The sequence below is a fragment of the Andrena cerasifolii genome, chromosome 7, assembly GCF_050908995.1.
Source record: "Andrena cerasifolii isolate SP2316 chromosome 7, iyAndCera1_principal, whole genome shotgun sequence".
Classification (NCBI taxonomy): Eukaryota; Metazoa; Arthropoda; class Insecta; order Hymenoptera; family Andrenidae; genus Andrena; species Andrena cerasifolii.
Window position 1 is genome coordinate 8,212,567 of NC_135124.1, and position 13,869 is coordinate 8,226,435.

Consider the following 13,869-nt stretch of genomic DNA (forward strand, 5'->3'; position numbering starts at 1 on the left):
ACGTCACGTCTTCCCTACATCGCCATTAATTCCCTAAGTATGGCAACTCTGGCGACATGTAATAAGAAACATTTCCATTAACAATCTATGAAACTAAGCTAAAAACTTAAAACATGCATGTAGTACTGACGAAAAGTAACACGATTTTGTGCATAGAATATTGAAATGCACAAATACTTAGATATTCGTTACCTGCGAACAACGCAAAATATAATTCTTAAATTTGTTTTTTTCACGTGACATACCAAGAATAAATAATCTAATAAGGATAAAGTGGGCTTTAGTATTTATTTGTAATTTTTTTCACTTAACAATTATGATATTGCGCTAATATTTTCCATAATATAAATTATATTCACATCAATATATTCCAGTCCTGAAGAACTGAAATGTCAATTATGTATCGCTCGAAATAAATTTCTTTTGATCATATAAAATTAAAGTTTACGAAAATGTTCATTTACTTGAAACATTCTCCTAGCGGGCTTTGTATTTCTCGCAAGTAAATGAAGTGAGTTTTTGTATCTCATAAAACGTTTACGATATTTGAAATATATATTACAATAAACTATATTACAATGAACACTGTTGCAACTGATCTTGCAATTGGGAGAATCTTGCTTGTAACACACGTTCTCGTTCTGTTTGCCTATTAACGTCTTCCATGAGCGCGTTCACTCGCCTCGGTACTGCTGCCTCTTCTTGTGTTTGTAAAAATTTGAACGTTGAGAGCTCCAAATGTGCCTGTTCTATTTGTTCCCATAAGTCGTGCAACTGTTTCGTTAATACTTGTGCTCTGGTCTATCATAAAATACATTTGCGTATATTAAAGTGTTACAAGGTACATATTGCGACATATCTTATGTATTAAAAATAAGCACACGCACCTGATAACCTCCGGTAAGAACTTTTAGCTTCTTTTCCATTCTTGCCGCCCGTTTAGCTTCCCCCGTCATATGCATGCGATTTTCTTCCAATTTCCTTTCGCATGCTTCGACTCGGTCTTTTTTCGAAGCTAACGTAGCTCGCGTGTATCGTTTTTGCGTTTCCAGATACAAAATCTGATAACATATTAACAATTAACGTTAAACCGAAAGCATTAATTATTCAAGAAAAAGATGGTACTCCAATACCTGTGACAAACATTCTTCCCATACAGTTGTGTACGAATCTAAGCTAAGTTCTCCATGTGCCATACCTTCTTTCACCACTGCCATTTCATCGATCAATAGCTTTTTAGCCTAAATTAAATATCGAACATGATATCTCTGTTCTGCAACATTTGATAAATCGTACGATAGTATTAACTCACAGCGGTAAGGTCTTCTTCTTCGAAGTTAACATATGGATGTTGTTCTAAATAAGTCTGTGCTTGAGTGACTGAATTTGAAGCACCTTTACGATTTTGTTGCATGGGGTTCTGTAGCGCATCGTACTGTAGCATCGTAATCATTTCTCTTTTAATCAATTCCTCTGCCTAAAATCGTGAAATTAGCAAGAAATTTACAATTTCGACATACATGTACATCCATTATTTATTATATAATCGTACCCTTTGTAAATCCGTTAACGGAGTATCCATAAATGGCCTTAAAATATTCATATTTACATCAACCGGTCGTGGTAAATCTCGTTGCATAACTTGTGATCTACGAGACAATTCCTTTTTCCCTATAAAATACAGCAAAATATTGCTATACGAATAATTTCCGTGGAATACATAAATACTTGTACTTAAAGAGTTTACACACTCTGTTCTATCAATTCTTGCTGTTGCCTAGCATCTATGTCGGCTTGATCCTCGACGATCTCAGTCGCAGGTGCGGCAGCGCTTTCATCTTTTGTTTCCCCTTCAGGAACTACTATCTCATAATCGTTACGCGGTACTGGGAGAGCACTTAGACCAGCGCGCAATTGTTCTTTCACTTGTTTCTGAATCAAAGGAGTCTCCGATCCTTCCATCCCTTCGTCTGGATTAATGCTGAGCTTATCGCGAACTGGGGTAGTTGCTAGAACTCCGTTTTGCGTTCGCGTAGACACTGGCGTGTTAAACGAATTAGCCGGTGTACCGTCGCTACGCTGCGACCGAAAAGGTGTCGCCAAAATCGTATTTGGTGTTGCTACAGCATTTGCAGAAGGCACGACGCTAGTAAAATCTGAATTAGTTAACGGAGTATTTAATCCACCTGCAAAGAGCAAAGACGTTAACACCTCTGTTCCTAAATGTTGCATTTCTATAAAAGTGCGGTAACCTTTCAGTGGTGTATCAACATGTGTAAGAGCCATAACATTTTGAGCTTCTTGTAGAATTCTATCGGTAGCAGCTGGAGTACGAGGTGTTACGGCTGCATTTGTTGGCAAAGAATAATCGGCCAGTAAACTATCCGACAAAGTGATACCACTTTCAGTTGCAACCTCACGCGCAACCTATTACAAGCGACATAAATTTAGAGCGTCCACATAATCGGTGTAAAATTGGTCAATATACAAATAACACAATATACCTCTGATGCTCTACCAAGCTTAACAACTTGTTGCAGTTCCTGATCAGATATTTGTGGCTCCGGTAAAACAAGTTTACTCCTCTTTTTTATCGGCTCTTCGTTATTCAGCATTCCCATTGGGATATCATTCTCTTTCCGTTGCTTTAATTTCTGTTTGTCTTTTCTACGTTCCATTTCCTCCTTCTCTTGCCTCAGTTCGCCATCTAAATGTTGCTGTCTCATCCTCGAGAAGTCAATAGCGAGGGGATCGACGTGCTCGTTAGAGGTATCATAGAATCCAGATGCTGGTCGCTTCTCAAAAGGAACTTCAGAATTGTAATTAACTCCGCGTTTACGTTTGTTCTTCTGTGATACAGTAATACCAGCAGCTCTTAATTCTCTACGCTTTTGTAGAGCGGCAAGCCTACGGGCTTCCTCCAATTGCTTTTCTCTGGCTTTACGCTTCGCTTTCTTGCCCTGAGTATTCGCAAGCCTAGCGCGTGCCTCGGACAGCATCTCCAATTCTGAAAATTGATATTTTCATTCCTGCTGCATGTAACAAGAAATAGTATTTCTTAGGGTAAAACACCCACCATCTTCATCCATGTCTTTAGGGTCAGGTCTAGCAGGTTTCGTTTCTGGATTTGGATCAATTTCTCCTGGTTTTAGCTTACGTGGGTCATCCGCTGCATCGTCGCCTTCCTCTTTTTTTTGAGCTTGATCGCTAGTTTAAAATATGATGGAAATTATATAAAGCTTTACCGTACGAGTTTTAATTACTTCAGACTCGTAATGTCCTTTTAACTCACAGCAAGTATTCGTAACGTTCTAAACATTGCGCAGCTGTGCGACCAATAATTGGTGCGATTGTTCTCCACTGCGTGGGCATCAGCTTCGCGAGATGAAGAAGCTTCTCGTCTTCCTCTCTGCTCCATTCTGTTTTCTTAATACTCGGATCCAACCACTCGAACCAACGTGCTTTACACTGCTTGGCTGACTTTCTGTGTAAAAGTGATGCTATTCGACTCCATTGGTTTTTACCATATTTCATAACAGCGGCTTTCAGGATCTCATCCTGCAAAACGATGTATTAATTGGGGCAAAGGTGTGCTGTAATCAAAACACGTATTTTAGGTTAGAAATTGTGCCTTACCTCGGTGTTACGCCAAACACCACCCTTTATCATAATACGCGGCATCTTTTATATATTTTTTTATTGCGATTTAAGGGGAAACAAATATATGCAACTGTTTGCTGATTGTCTGTGTTTATTACACGATTAACAACACTTCATTGGGGCTACAAGCCACTGACGGCAACGCTCAAGCTCAAGCAAAGCGGTCAATGCGACAGCAGAGACGTCGGTCAGGGTCGCCAACAGTGGATGATGGTTTTCTACTAAGTTCTTGAAGAAAATCTACTAGAATTCTACTAACTTTCTGTGCGTGCGTGCGTGTGTGTATGTGTGTGTGTGCGCGCGCGCGGGAAAGGGGTGGTACGATTGGCATTAAAAAAAATAATCGATTAAGGGGGCCGTCTCATTTTTATTATGGTCCGAATCGACCGAAGCGTCCCCAGTAAACAAACGGACCCTATTGAAACTACTGAAGTCGATAAAAAGAACTTGTACAGAGGTGACATCTCCAAGTACTCTATGTAGATGAATTTTTGGCTCATAGTTGCCATATCTGCTGTTCTCTCTGTTTTTGCCGGGCTGTTGCCGCAGAGTTCTCTCTTTCTATCGAGGTCTTGAAGGAATACGGGACGAGAGTTGCGTCTAGCGTCAGAGCCTCAAAGATAGAGAAGTCCGGGAGTGTAAGGAAAGATGGAAAGATACCAAACCTGACACAATTTGAACTATATTATTAACGATGTTACACATAAAATTTATTTGCAGAATTGAAAGTCCGTTTCGTTCAAAGAAGTCCAATTTAAATTATTTTCTGTCAATTTAATCGTCAGAATCACTTTCATATCGATACGATGAAAAATAAAGAAATTCTGTTTCTGCATAATCGATGATAGTGTTGTTTGGCACATCACGGTTTTAATTAGTCCCGCAAAATCGTATGCCGCATTGACAGTAGGGTTGCGAGTAGCGAAGTGCCCTACGTGACTGCTGTCGGGAGCCTACTGGAAGCTTTTTCATTCCGTGTTCAATGATTTGGTCTTACAAATAAAGAAGGGAATTTTTTGTTGTATTGCATTTAATAAATTAGTGTTGCAAATAAGAAATCCACTGACGCGTTTTCTGGCTGGAATTTGTAACAAATGGATGACGATTGAGTCGAAAGCACCTCTGTCTAACTTTTGTCGAGCGCTTTGGATGGCTGCTATAAATATGAAGTATCCTGACTGTTATACTTTTTTATCAGTCCTATTCAGATGCTTTTGTGGTAGTCCTAAGTGGCTAGTCTGTAATCAAAATTAGGCACTGTGAAAAGAGCGAGGGTGGAATTAAACTAAGAAGTGGTTTTATTGGTTTATTTATAACTAAGACTTTGTGTGATTCATGGAAATTATAATGTATAATATATGTGTATTCTTCTATATATACCTATATTACAATATTTTTTCACATTTTTATTTCTTTTCTGTTTTAATTACGTAATACATATTGGATAAGGCCAAAGCTCCAGTTAATGCAACTGTTACTGCCATTAGAACTTTATCTCTCTTACCACCTAGCATGTAGCTAGGTTTTGTCAGGTCGGCCTGCAAAAGAATTATTTTCATATAATTTTTTTCTTTCGATATTTCATTCAACTGAAATATGAGAATATTTTTACCTGATACTTCTTATATAGTGCGGCCATTCTTGGACTTAACGTGGAATAGCTCGCTTGGGCAGGTGATGTGCCTACTGGCTTAGTTTTAATTGAATCGTAAATCATGATTGGTTCTGTTGCTTGCAATGGCCGAGGTGACTGAAATGCAAACATTAATCTTTTGTAGTACTTTCACTACCATGTAGCAAATTTCACTTGTCAAGTGACATTGTACAAGTAATTGAAGTTTTATCTATGGAATATAACATAATATTGAATATACGAACAATATTATATATCTATTACACTAAGACGCTATAATAAATATAATCAATGCTTCTGCAAAATTATTGCTGCAACATTAAATGTTACATAAAATACGTGTGGCTCTGTTCCTTATGATTTGTCTGTTCTAGGGCATGGCTATCATATTTGAAAAGTATGACTACTTGTTAAAGAATTGACTACTGTAGCTTACAAATTTTGTTTCTGTGAAGAAAACATTATTCCGCAGAAACAAAATAGGTAGAAACGATTCCGAACGGTACAAAAAAGTGAAGTCAGTAAAGTATGTTGTAATTCTATTCAGACATTTGACAATGCATACAAGATAAACTAAAACTCGTGTGCCATGAGTTCTACTAATATTTACTTACTACTGGATGAAGGGCTTGAGTCTGTGTCGACTGTTTTAAACGACCAGTAAATTGATTAAATTCATGAAACGACATCTTCCCAATTGCGCAACCTACCTCTCCTTATCACGGCCTCCTTTACAGTGAATGCGGACCCTGTACATGTGAAGCAGCAGATACAGTTTAGACAACATGTTGGTCACAATGCAGGGTGGCCATCTTGAATGTCCCAAGGTACAGCATTCCACTTTGTCCAAAAGTATTCTTAAATCATGTACGTAGCACTATTAAATAAATTGTCTACACTTGTATCCTTTACTATATGCCATTTAACGCATGTTGTTTTCAAATGACGTTATAAATTCATACAATTGTCCTTAGTGAATAATCACATTATAAATGCAAAATGTAAATGTTAACTTACTTCTTAGAGAATCGCGGGAGTTATATAGTATATATTTGTTATATTTTATCATTTTTTTAGCAGATCAATTGTTTTTCTTTGAAACGTTATTGTATACTGTACTGAGTTCAACTAGCGCTCTCTATAAAAAATTGTCCAGTGGTTAGAAGTTCCAAGTAGGCATTACACATTAAAAACATCACAAGTATGAACTTTTAAAAGCCTGCTGATTTATTATTATACTGCAAATCATATTGATGCAGTAGGTCTATCACTTGCCAAGTAACAAGCAGTACCTATATAGAATGCAAGGAATTGTTAATGAAGTATAGTATTATGTATGTACAGAAAGTTATAAGTCTGATGTATGTTAGTCCCCAGGCTGATAGATATAATAATTGTGTACACTGAATAGTAATGTGTGAATGATTTGATGAAACAGACATTTCTGTTTGGGATACATAGAAACTGTAATACATTGATATAGTATAGTTGCATATTGTTTTTGAGGGGATCACTGTTGACTTATGCATCTCTATAATTAGTCATGTTGGAATGATACAATTACTTTATTAAAACAATGTATTGTACTCGTAAGTTGCATAATTTATTACTTCAAAAGGACTTGGTATAATAAATTATACACCTTATATTTCTTATGAAATTTATATAGCAGATAGACTAATCAGAGATTAATAGTAATGAAATTGATAATACAATATTATTGTACATATATGTACATATACTGAGAATATATATCAAAATGTATCAAGTTTCCCATTTCATTGAGTGGAGGGATTATACATTTTATAAAGTGTATAATGTCTCTGATATTATATCTCCAATGTGAAATATGCATTTAATAATACAACGCAGAATGAATGTAATTATGTGTCAGACATTACTGTAATAGTCTCTTCACAAGAGAATTCTACTTGCATATGAGTAAGAGATAAGAACTACCTAAATAACATATATATATTAGGTACTGTGTGCAATGTGTTATATAACTTCTGGTTGAAGACAATTTCTAGTAGGATATGGTATTGTAAAATTGAATATTTATCCATAATAAAATAACATATAGTGTTCTATCATTTTGTCTCTAATAACTTTTCTCTGTATTCACAGGACTGTACAGTGAGGAAGATGCCTAGCCACAATTCTCCCATTGACAATTTATAGCTATATTCAACATTGATGGAAACATAATTTTCATAAGGGATTATAATAATGTAATAAGAAACGTATATTGATGGTATTCAAAACTTTATTGTACATATTACTGCACAACATGTACCATTTTCTGTGTGTAATAGTTTTGACTCTGTTAACATTGCTTCAACTGTTTGCTGTAGTGGCAGCCCTGTATGTTCTGTATTACCGACGCGTTACAAACAGCAAAACATATCATGGCTGAATATGGTGGATTTCTGATTAACAATAATGTGTTGACTTTCATTGATACATTGTATGATACAAAAGTTATATACAAGAGGAATAATTAATAGTGATACTTATTAATAACTGTGGATAAATGTTGCACAGTGTTGTCTGATTCTACAGTGGTGTACTATATCCATTGTATGTCATGAAAGTGTGTATTGATAAATGCTTATAAAGGATATAATAGCAGCAGTATCATCAGATGTAATAGTACTTCGCTGCCTTTGACCATATTATTACAAACAGTTGTGCAGTAATATAAATAGAGCTCGTATCAAAGTTCTATCTTTATCTGTAAATATTAAAATACCCGTTTGAAGCTCATGGATCGTGTCTGTAGGATACTGTGATATGTAATAAACAGAGTCTCATGCCAAAGCTACGGAAGAACCAGAGACTTGAAACTAGGTGGGGTGTGAAATATTATACAGCAGTGAGAGATGCTGTTTTTGTAACACAGGCACTACCTTATGTGCCAACAGAACCACCCCCATCTTTTAAAGAACATGCTTCGGTATGTGACACTTTATATATGTGTGCACAATGCAAAGACTGGTAAGCTGTAAAATGTATTTAAAGATTCTTATATCATCTGAAAGCTACGCTTAGCTTAGGTTTAAACATACTTAATACAGAAGCTTTGTTTTGTGCTAGCTTCCATTTTCAAAGCAGTTTGGAAGACCATCGTGCACGGAAAAGTTGGATACTGGGATATTGGTGCCCGCAATGTTACACGACTGTCTGCACGCATACAATCACTGAAGGCTCAACATGTTCAATATGCTTGCAAGTAGACCGTGACAAACGTTTTTATTTACGCAGCAGAGGTTTACAGAAGAGTCAGAAGTTCGGAGCTCTCAGGGTCTTTTATAACCAGTGTCAATTCTTTGCGCATTTGAAAGCCCATTCCGTAAGTTATGTGCATATGGGTGACCTAATGTTAATGCCTATACCAACGCATATGAACCATGACTGGGGCTCTGAAATAGATGTGATCTGCGAAGCGCTCATGGAACATACATTTTTGATGAAAATTCATATAATGGATTGGTTAAAAGAGAAAAATATTGACAGCAATTGGTGGCAATTGGCTGCTAATGAAACAAAAGATGGCAATAATCTAGTTGCTAATATTGTTAAAGGTTATAAGGGTCGGCATTACTTTAAACCATTAGAGATACCGATAGAACATCAGTTTTCTACTTTGAATTCTCCGCATTCTACATCCAACAATAGCATCATGCATTCTGATATTGAAATCGTTGACTCTGCAAACAATAACGATAAAAAAAAAAGTTCACCTACAGATACAACAACATCAATTTCTGATGAAAGTGTAATTGAAAACGAAGATAATCCTTGCACGGTAAATGACATTGCGTTCGTGGATTGTGGGTCTGCATCAACATATTTTGAACCTGAGACTCCGCTAAATAATCTGGGAAAGAAACACACCACGGTTTTTGTAAAATTAATCCAAGATTCTCCGACCGCCCGCCAGGCCGTTAATTCGATAACTAACAAATTGGAGAAAATTAGCGCAACAGGTTTAAATTGCATTTCATCTGATATGGTTATGTCCTACGGTAATACCATGATCACGCCGAAGCTCGACACAAACGATTCTACCAAGAACCGCAGTACGATACACAAATCGAAAAAGGGTACAACGGTTAAGCTCGTTAGCGAGAGCAATATCGTGAAGGTAGAAAAAAAAACGAATAAACCCATTTTCGAAAAGTTATTAAACGTAGAACTGTCGTCTAAAACACAATCTGGTACTTCTTGTTCACTGAAACCGGATACATGCAAAAGTAAGTTAGAGAAATTAAAGCAGAATGTACATACGTTAACTGTTAATTCTGGCCAAAAGATTTTCACGTTGCAAAGCACAAAACATATTGATATTAATACACTTATTAACCAGTTGCCGCCTCACATCATCAACAATAAGAAGATTGTTTTTGTAGGACAGGATTCACATACTGTAGCCAATCGTAACAAGCAAGAATTGTTTCCAAAAAAGTTAGTGCAGTCAGTATCCGATGCAAGCCTCGGAAATGGTACGAAAGCTTTGCAAACTAAAGTGGTACCGATAAAGGCGATAAGCGCGTCGACTAACAAAAAGTTTAACAAGTCTATTCTAAGGAGTCAAATTGAACCAGTTAAATATGTATCAGGACCTTCGTCCAACAAGATTATTTACCAAAATGGGCGAAAATATATTGTTAAGCATTCATCGGATTCTAGCAAAAATACAAAAAACCTGTCTAATGCAATGATATCGACGAAAGAGATACAACCGAAGTGTGCAAATAATATCCCACCGTTGATACCGCTGAATTCCACGGAATTAGAGAATACGTCCGCTCAAGAAAGAGTGAACTCGCTGCATAGCGATGCCACTCCTTTAACGCCATCGCCGTCACCATCAGAATTATCGAGCAGTTCTAGCTGCGACGTTCAGTCGAAGCAGTCATCGTCATCGGTAAAGGGTTCCCAAAAGACCGATGCTTCCCGTTTGAATACCAAGCGTACAGACGTTAACGCCAGTACGAACAGCACGACGGATTTGTTTGAGAGTTTATCGTTTCACAAGGGCGAGGACGAGAACCTATATCTAGACATAAAACTTCACACTCAAAGGCCGATCTACACGATTGTCGATACATCTGCAATGATAGCGAAATGTAAACACGAGATGCTGAATGAATTCTTCCATCTCCCTTATTCCGAGCTGAAGAAACGGTACGAGCACTTGCAGCAAGTCAACGACGAAATATTGAAAGTGATGCATTTCGTAGCCGACAATATAATTAAAGAGAACTTGAAAGCCGTCACTATCTTGAAGCACGTATTAAGACATTGCATCGCGAAACGCAACGAGAAGATTGACGACACGAGCGGTAGGGATTCACCATTAAGCGATTGGGAGTCGGAGCGCGAGAGCACGAGCGAGAATTTTATTTGCAAGTCGTGCGATAAAGTTATGAAGCCTAAATCCTATATTGCAGGATTCTCGAAACCAACGAAGAGCGACATATACTGCTCTTGTTACAGGCACGTATGTTACAAGTGCGATACGTATCAAGGCAACTCGACGCGTTTCGTGGCTCACCAAACGTTCCACGACAAACAAAAGCCGTACCTATGCCCAGACTGCTATCGTAGATTTGCCGCGTTCAAATCGTTAGAAATCCACACGTGGACCAGCTGCTTTCACACGCTGAAGAGGCGTTTCCTTGGCTGCAAGATTTGCGAGATAAACGGCTTCCAAGATATGGAGTCTGTCGCAAGGCATTTCGCTATCATGCACAGCCACAATAGGATAGCGTGCGAAACGTGTCGCATCGTCTTGCCGTCGTACTCTGAATATAAGAAACATCACAAGGAGAAGCACCCGAATGCAGATGCTCAACACCCGATAAGGCTCGCGTTGTGCAAACTTGGACGGTGCATCGTGCGCTGCGAGGAGTACATGCTGCACATGGAGAAGCATCTGGTCGTTCAGAGATTGATATGGTTTAAATGCCCGTTTTGTACGTCCGTCAACATAGAAGCGAAACGAATTCTGTCCCACTTACAAAGCGAACATTTGATGCGCCTGAAAGAGATCGTGAGCCCCGAAGTCTTATGGTGCGTGCTACCATTGGACATGGCGATACAATCATTGAAGGGTAACCCGCCATTGAATAAGTTCATAAACGCGCATCAGGAGCCTTGCGAGGATGGAACAGTTATGCCTAAGATTATACATACCACCACCATCACGTCCGAGGTGTTCGAGCGCGGGGCTCAAGAAACCGACTACCTAACAAATGCCCTTACGCCGCACTCCCTCAAAACCGTCAACGCTAACTGGAAATCCTCGACGTCAAAAGCATTACCTCAGATACTCGAAGTCAGATCGATCGCTGATGCACCATCGGACGATCATAAATTCGCGACCAACGAAACGGCGACGAATTCTACGGAGAACACGGAGAGCGAGGAAGCAATGGGACAAAGTGGGCCAGTAAAAGAAACGAAGAAACCGAAGAAGATTGCCCTTGAAGAAAACGGCGGCGTGATAAATGTGAAATACGAAGATTCCACTGGCAGCGTATCGGGCAACGAAGCAATTGAAACGGTCGCGGAGAGGTCAAGCGTTGGCCAGCTTCAGCAGGACCGTTCGCCTAAAGTTAGAGCAGACAGCAGGCAGCGGCGGATGAGAGCGGCCTCGAAGAAGCAGATCGCAAGCGATTGTGCTACAGGTGCAATATTATCCGAAGAGGAGGCGGAGACGAAGAAGGCAGTAGAATGTAATGAAACAGACGATGCTTCGAATAACGCACAAACAAAGAAGCAAACTGAAAGCCCGCGGCACGTATCGATCTCGAAACCACCTCCACTCGCGAGAATTCCTCAGCACCTCGTCGATTCGAGCCGATCCAAGAAAATCTCGCAAACGGTTAAGGGAGGTAGGGTGACGTCGTCCTCGCGCAACCACAGGACTAATCACAAAATCTTACAAAGACTTGCTCTGAACGGTCCGACCAATTCGAAAGAAGCGGTCCTTAACTTCGCGTGCCATTTATGCGGTGAGTTAATAAACACGTCTCAGTCCGTTATCAACAATCATTTTCAGAAGAAACATTCGCAAAGCTGTAAACTGTCGGTGGTTACGTCGAGGCTACTGCGACTATCGCCAGAGTTCATCAACGGCGGTTACAAGGACTTGCTGGGCAGTAGGAAACGCAAGTCGGAGAACGTATCGTCGAATTCGAAGAGGAGGCGGCGATGGACCCCGAAGAAATATCACGAAGGGAAGAATGCAAATTTCGCTGGCCTGGGGCTGTGCGTGAAGCAAGAGACAGCAGAAGATAGCGAGGGTAAATTCAGATGCAAGAAGTGCGACCAGCGATGCTCGGACATGGCCGATTTGAGAGAGCACATCGCCTCCGACCATAGGATCAGGGGTCGGTATTTGATCTGCTTGGAATGCGGGGACAATTTCGTGGTGGCGCCCAGCTTGCAAATGCACCTGAAAGCGTTTCACGGAATCGAGGATCCGATCACATACATGGCCAAGAACACATCCTACGCCCCCGATAGTATCGATGATCTCGAGATCGGGGGGAAGGCCATCGAGGCGAATCAGTGCCACGTGTGCATGGCCGTTTTCGAGGACAAGGCCGCGGTGGACAAACACTTGAGAGTCCATGGAATGGCATTCCTGAATCGGAAGAGGATAGAAGCGCAGAACGCTTTGAAGAGTCCGGAGAAGAAGAACGAGGCCGACGACGCGAAACAGGCGTCGACCAAGCAGACTCCGAAGGCATCCGTTCGAAGGGACAAGCCGGCGGAAACTATATTAGAGAAAATCAATGTACGTCTCGGTTAATCCGTATGTATATGTCGAACTCGTTGAGATCCATTCTCAAGTACTTATATCGATTATCCGTTGTTTCAGGCAACCATATAGCTAATGGAGGCACAGCTGTCGGAGGCAGAGAGGACCGGAAAATAGTATATACATAGAAATGAAATTTCCATTTTTAAATATGGCCGAGAAATCTGTGATTTTTAACGTTTCGTTTAAGTGATGCAAAATCGTCTTTTGTAGCGAAGAGTAGTAATGGATTGTTAGTTATTTCCGAGTATCGGAGCGGTAAGAGATTGAATTTTCTGACACGGGTGCCGAAAGGAACTTTTATCAACGCTCAGTTGAAAGGACGCATGAATTGGCTCCGGACAACGTAAAACGTAATGCCCGTTGTACATATATATATGTAAACAAATAGGCGTAGGGAAATGTATAATTTATTGCGTCATATTTGCTTCGTTAATGTAGATTGAAGTACATTTGAGTTATTCTATAACATAAAACGTTAAAATTTGTTTCCGTGATTCGCGAGTTTCGCAAGCCTGCGGTTGTATTAAATACTTGATGTTCTTCGATCTTAGACAGCTGTATGTTATCACGGTCTTCGCGTCCACGAGATGCAACAATTTCAACTGCAATATTATGTAAATAATTATTCCGTTTTAAAAGTATATAACTTTTTGTACTCCACTAATTCGTATGCGTCGTTGTACCTAAAAATAGGCAAGAATAAAATATTCTGACTTACTTCCGAGGTGGAATGCCCCAC

At 39.4% G+C, this 13,869-nt stretch overlaps 3 protein-coding genes across 9 annotated transcripts; 1 reads left to right on the forward strand and 2 right to left on the reverse strand.

Annotated features, from left to right (window-relative positions):
- Positions 1 to 263: 263 nt before the first annotated feature.
- On the reverse strand, positions 264 to 3,835 carry Cdc5 (cell division cycle protein 21). The gene is made up of 11 exons (XM_076816041.1): positions 3,637 to 3,835; positions 3,293 to 3,558; positions 3,077 to 3,207; positions 2,505 to 3,007; positions 2,253 to 2,427; positions 1,752 to 2,186; positions 1,553 to 1,671; positions 1,313 to 1,477; positions 1,134 to 1,241; positions 888 to 1,061; positions 264 to 801 (listed from the first exon to the last, which is right to left on the reverse strand). The coding sequence occupies exons 1-11, from the start codon at positions 3,679 to 3,681 to the stop codon at positions 574 to 576; spliced, it is 2,349 nt and encodes a 782-aa protein (XP_076672156.1). The 5' UTR covers positions 3,682 to 3,835; the 3' UTR covers positions 264 to 573.
- A 1,118-nt stretch (positions 3,836 to 4,953) lies between these two features.
- LOC143371765 (uncharacterized) lies at positions 4,954 to 6,038 on the reverse strand. The gene is made up of 3 exons (XM_076817353.1): positions 5,908 to 6,038; positions 5,273 to 5,410; positions 4,954 to 5,198 (listed from the first exon to the last, which is right to left on the reverse strand). The coding sequence occupies exons 1-3, from the start codon at positions 5,980 to 5,982 to the stop codon at positions 5,067 to 5,069; spliced, it is 345 nt and encodes a 114-aa protein (XP_076673468.1). The 5' UTR covers positions 5,983 to 6,038; the 3' UTR covers positions 4,954 to 5,066.
- Positions 6,039 to 6,088: 50 nt separating this feature from the next.
- LOC143371720 (uncharacterized) lies at positions 6,089 to 13,847 on the forward strand. Of its 7 annotated transcripts, none has more exons than XM_076817191.1 (5): positions 6,089 to 6,120; positions 7,421 to 7,547; positions 8,076 to 8,290; positions 8,390 to 13,103; positions 13,188 to 13,847. In XM_076817191.1, the coding sequence occupies exons 2-5, from the start codon at positions 7,545 to 7,547 to the stop codon at positions 13,197 to 13,199; spliced, it is 4,944 nt and encodes a 1,647-aa protein (XP_076673306.1). In that variant the 5' UTR covers positions 6,089 to 6,120; positions 7,421 to 7,544; the 3' UTR covers positions 13,200 to 13,847. The 7 variants fall into 7 exon arrangements, with proteins under 7 accessions (XP_076673306.1, XP_076673305.1, XP_076673302.1 ...); XM_076817190.1 differs by lacking the exon at positions 6,089 to 6,120 and adding an exon at positions 6,142 to 6,160; XM_076817187.1 differs by lacking the exon at positions 6,089 to 6,120 and adding an exon at positions 6,223 to 7,332.
- Positions 13,848 to 13,869: the final 22 nt, after the last annotated feature.